The sequence below is a fragment of the Mandrillus leucophaeus genome, unplaced genomic scaffold, assembly GCF_000951045.1.
Source record: "Mandrillus leucophaeus isolate KB7577 unplaced genomic scaffold, Mleu.le_1.0 Scaffold305, whole genome shotgun sequence".
NCBI classification, from domain to species: Eukaryota; Metazoa; Chordata; class Mammalia; order Primates; family Cercopithecidae; genus Mandrillus; species Mandrillus leucophaeus.
The window spans coordinates 1,204,339-1,208,991 of NW_012103199.1; the positions used below are offsets into that span (position 1 = coordinate 1,204,339).

The following is a 4,653-nucleotide window of genomic DNA, read 5'->3' on the forward strand; positions in this document are numbered from 1 at the left end:
GGGGGGCACTTGGATCCATGGGGCTTCGGGGGGTGCAAGGCCATGGGGGGCACCCGGCAGGACAGGGGCTGTGCGGGGGGTGGGCAGGGTGCAGAGCTCTATGGAGCAGGGCTAGGAGGGCAAACAGTGATTGCAGGTGGGGAAGGCCAAACTGCACCCCACGCTACCCGCAGGGACGCAGAATCTCAACGGTCAGAGCGTGTTCAGCGTGGCCCCCGTCAAGGGCGTCATGGACCCCGGGAAGACGCAGGACTTCACTGTCACCTTCAGCCCCGACCACGAGAGCCTCTACTTCTCCGACCGGCTCCAGGTGGTGCTCTTTGAAAAGGTGCAGCTCTGGCTCTGCAAGTTCAGCTGGGCCCGGCCCTGGCCCCAACCAGAGCCTTGCCTTTCGCTGCACTGCCCCACTTTGGAGACCCAGAGGGTACCATGGCTGGGGGACTCAGCACCACACTGAGGGTCATGGGTCGAGAGACCAGAGTCCAGGGCCCCATGGGGCCCCCAGGCCGTCCCTGCCTCCTTCCCTGAGCCAGCCCAGCTCTCACCAGCAGGGCCCCTGCTGCGGAGCTTTGGGGACAAGGCCACTCCACTTCTTGTCCCCAGAAAATCTCCCACCAGATCCTGCTGAAAGGGGCCGCCCGTGAGCACATGATGTTCGTGGAGGGCGGGGACCCCCTGGACGTGCCCGTGGAGTCTCTGACGGTGATCCCCGTATTTGACCCCAAGCACAGAGAGGGTGAGCCCCTCCCCGGGGAGGGAACAGACACGGGGCCTCCTGGTGCCCCTACCCTGTGGACGGGGGCCCTGAGACCCAGCGGAGTGGGGCAGGGATTCCCAGTCTTCTACCCCTGAACCAGGCAGGAGAGCCACTGCTAACCAGAGTTCAGGAGTCCCGCTGCAGCCCCACCCCATGCCTCAGCCTGACCCTGAGCAGCTCCCCTGGCCACACCCCTCCAGCCAGCTCCCGGCCAGGCCCTCCCTCTCCAGAGGCCGAGGAGCTGAGGCCCATCCTGGTGACCCTGGACTACATCCAGTTCGACACAGACATGCCAGCCCCACCTGCCACCCGAGAGCTGCAGGTGGGCTGTATCCGGACCACCCAACCATCTCCAAAGAAGGTGCCCACAGCATTGCCCCTGGAGACATTAGGCAGCCCCCTCTGCCTCCCCTGCCCTGGGCAGCCCCCCTCCTGGCCTTGCCCCTCACTGGGATTGTCCCCACAGCCGGGCTTGTCTGGGACTTCCTGTGGCAGGTGTGGGGTGGGCAGCCTGCTGGTCAGAGCTGGGAGGGTGAGTGGAGCTGGGCACCCTCAGCTCTAGTCCCACTGCTGCTGGGAGCGGTGCCTGGTCGCCAGCCTACAGGAGCCCCATACCCCACAGACCGTTGAGTTCAGCCTGGACAGTGTCACATCCCTGCAGCACAAGGGTTTCTCCATTGAGCCCTCCCGGGGCTCCGTGGAGCGCGGCCAGACGAAGACCATCAGTATCTCCTGGGTGCCGCCTGCGGACTTTGATGTAGGTGCCTTCGGGTTCCAGGCCAGCGAGCCCTGGGAACGCCAAAGGCTGGGTGGGCTGTACCCCTGCCCAATCCCAGGGGAGGAGGTGGCCGCGGAGGACCCAGGGGAGTCAGGTGGGCAGGGCAGCGGGAAGACAGCAGACCTCCCCCGGGTGCCCACTGGCTGAAGGCCTCTTCTTCCCTCCCCTCCTGTTCCAGCCAGACCACCCACTCATGGTGTCGGCCCTGCTGCAGCTAAGGGGGGATGTGAAGGAGACCTACAAGGTCATCTTTGTAGCCCAGGTGGTGACCAGCCCCTAAGCCTCTGCACAGAGCACCCTCAGGCCCTCCTGCCCACCCTCAAAGCCCTCCCCAGGCTGAGGGCCAGGCCATACTACCCTAGGGCCTGGGACCTGGCCATCCTCTGCCAGGCAGATTTCAATAGGCCACCCTCCACATGGTGCCACGGCCACTTCCTGCTGCCCTGGACCCAGCAAGCCCAGGTACATCCAAGAGCGCCCACTCTTGAGATCCCAGACTCAGAACCAGCGAGAAGGCCAGGCCAGCCCACAGCCGTCCTAGCCAGAGCCCCTCAGAGCCCCCAGGAGAGCCCCCCACAGCCTGTCAATAAACTTTTTGTAGGCCAACACTTGCAGCCTGCAGTGTGGGTGACAGAGCACTGAATGAGAAGTGGGGATAGAGCCCTGGGGATGCAGCCCCTCCCCTCACAGCCATGAAACCCGCTTTGCCTGGCAAGGGCCTCCTGGAGCGGGGCCATCCTGCAGGACACCTGTGGGGAGGCCACCCTGACGCAAATTCGAGGAGGGCCCCCAAGCCTGGTGCCCTGAGCAGCAGGCAGGCAGTCCAGAGGGCCGGGGTGCAGCCGGAGCTGAGGCTGACCCAGAGCCGAGAGGCCATGGGCGGTGGGGAGGGCAGGGCTCCAAAGCCCAGGGCAGGCCCCGGGAACCTCCAGACTTTTCCCAAGTCCCAGGACCCCGGATGACTCCAAGCAAAGGTGAGCAGATGGCGGGAACCCGGCCTACTTATGCCCTCCCCTCCGCCCAGCAGGGGCCAGGTGAGGCCCAGCTCCTGCACTTAAGTCTCTACTTTTAATCTGAGATAAGTCTGGGCTCGGCTTTCTGGGCTCTGACCCACCCTTCATCAGAGAAGACCCCTCACAGCCCGTGAGATGCTCCTGGAGCTCAGAGTGGTGCCTCCACCCCAACCCTGCCCTCTGGAGTCTGGCTTGTTGGACACTGTCCCCACAGAGCCCACCCAGCCTGGCCCTCCTGTCACAGTGCAGCACAGCCACTGTGCCACCCCAACCAGCAGCCACCAGGAGAGCGTATGCAGCCTTCCCTGGCCTGGCAGGGGGGAGCAGGTGGTGCTTCGGGGAGCTTTCCTGGGCATAGGCCTCAGGGACGCTGGTCTTGAGCTGCCTACCCTCACCCCCAGCCCCCCAGGGCCCACAGTGCCTAGGAACTTGCCATTGCCCCAAACTTCAAGCCAGTGACATTGACCCTGCAGTGGCATTTTGCAGGATTTCTGTCCAATGCGTCCCTTGCTGCCCTTCCTGGGACTGACCCGCCATGGCTCAAGCTTGCGCCACACCAGATGGGAGGGGAAGGCAGGTTCCACCAGGTTCCACCAGGTTCAAGCCGGCCCCAGCCGCAGGAGGAGGTGCTCCTGGAGGGCACTGTTTCCTGAGGAGGCCCCTGTCTTCTAAACTCTGACCCGACTCTCCTGCTGGCAGGCCCCTGGTACTGAGTGGTGAGGCCTGCCCAGGTCCTGTGTGGGGGCCGCACCCTCACCTTCCGGAACTTGGGGCTGTGGTCTCAGGCCGTGCGGTGCACATGCACTCCCATTCCCACTCCCGTGCTGGGCCTCCACGACCAGCGCGGTCAACGTGGCGGGAAGAATGGCCAGAGGCCCGGAGAGCTGGGCAGGCAGGAAGGGCCCTTGAGGACCATGGCACAGGCCCTGGGAGGTGAAAGGCAACTTCAGGCAGAGCCCGAAAATGGAAGGAGTGATGCAGTGAAGGGGCAGGTATGGGCAGAAGAGCCACGCAGAGGAGGCCCTGCCCTCCAGGGTCACTGCCCTTGTAGGGGTGGGGCACACTGAGCAGCGCCCACATGTGGAACAGTTCTGAGCAAGGGGTGTGTGCTCCTCCTGCAGTAAGATGGACCCTGCCCTTTGCTGTGTGACCACCTCCCTTAGCCTGACGGCCCGGCGGACGGTGTGCTGCTAGTCGCACGGGGAGCAGAGAGCAGCAAGAGCCTAACAGGGCCCCTGGCCTGGTGCCAGAGGGATAAGGGTCAGGGGTCCCCCTGGAAGAAATGGCCCGCGCCTGCCCCTGCACGGGGAGCAGCGGACATTGCAGGCTGAGGAAAGGGTGCTGGGCTCCCTGTGGCCCTCGGGAATGGAGGCCGCATTCCCCAGGTGGGGCATGGCCCCCAAGGCCAAGTGCTTTGGGAAAGTGGTCTGCATCCAGAGCCTCAAGGGCCCAGAGCCAGGGCCAGGCTCCAGCCCCCTGGGCCAGCCCCCAGGCAGCGCCTGCAGCTCAGGTCCACAATCAGTGTGCAAACACCACGTTCGGGACGTCCAGCATCTTGGTGGCGTGACCCTCCAGTTCACCTGGAGCCTGCCTGCAAGACTGGACCCGAGGGACCACACCCAAGGCAGCCACGACTTTCCAGGCCAGCTCCCGAGGGTTCCCGGGCCACGCCCAGATCAGCGCCAGAGCAGGCTACGCTCGGCCGGCCGGGGTGAAGGCGCCATGCCCGGGCTGAGGGCGAGACCTACCGTCGCCTCGCGACTCTGGGCCAGGTGGAGCTGCGAAGCAGGGCTTGGGGCGGACAAACCCTCTGAACACGTAGGGCTTGGCCCAGTGGGAGGGGATTGCGTTGAGCGGTGTCTGGTGGGCGCGGCTTATGGCGGGCGTGGAGCCAGTGGGTGGGGTTTGCACTGAGCGGAGGTCCAGCGAGTGGGGGCGTCCCGTGGGCGAGGCCTCCTGTGGGCGGGGCCTGTGGCGAAAGAGGCTTGCTCTGGGCGGGGACCTGCGGGTGGGGTTTACGCTGCGTGGGGCGTCCTGTGGGCGTGTGTCCCTGTGGGCGGGGCCTGCGAGGAACGGGGCTTGCACTGGGCGGTGCCCGGCGGGCG

General features: G+C 65.5%; 2 protein-coding genes across 2 annotated transcripts in view; both read left to right on the top strand.

The window, feature by feature from the left end:
- CFAP74 (cilia and flagella associated protein 74) overlaps positions 1-2,149 on the top strand; it is a 90,807-nt gene extending 88,658 nt beyond the window's left edge. The window contains exons 34-38 of the mRNA XM_011987251.1: positions 174-328; positions 604-736; positions 958-1,118; positions 1,380-1,514; positions 1,714-2,149. Of these exons, the coding sequence (XP_011842641.1) occupies positions 174-328; positions 604-736; positions 958-1,118; positions 1,380-1,514; positions 1,714-1,815 (686 nt within the window). The 3' untranslated portion in view covers positions 1,816-2,149. The remainder of the gene's footprint in view (positions 1-173; positions 329-603; positions 737-957; positions 1,119-1,379; positions 1,515-1,713) is intronic.
- A 1,791-nt stretch (positions 2,150-3,940) lies between these two features.
- The window catches only part of TMEM52 (transmembrane protein 52), a 2,656-nt gene continuing 1,943 nt past the window's right edge, over positions 3,941-4,653 (top strand). The window contains exon 1 of the mRNA XM_011987252.1: positions 3,941-4,366. Within this exon, the coding sequence (XP_011842642.1) occupies positions 3,941-4,366 (426 nt within the window). The remainder of the gene's footprint in view (positions 4,367-4,653) is intronic.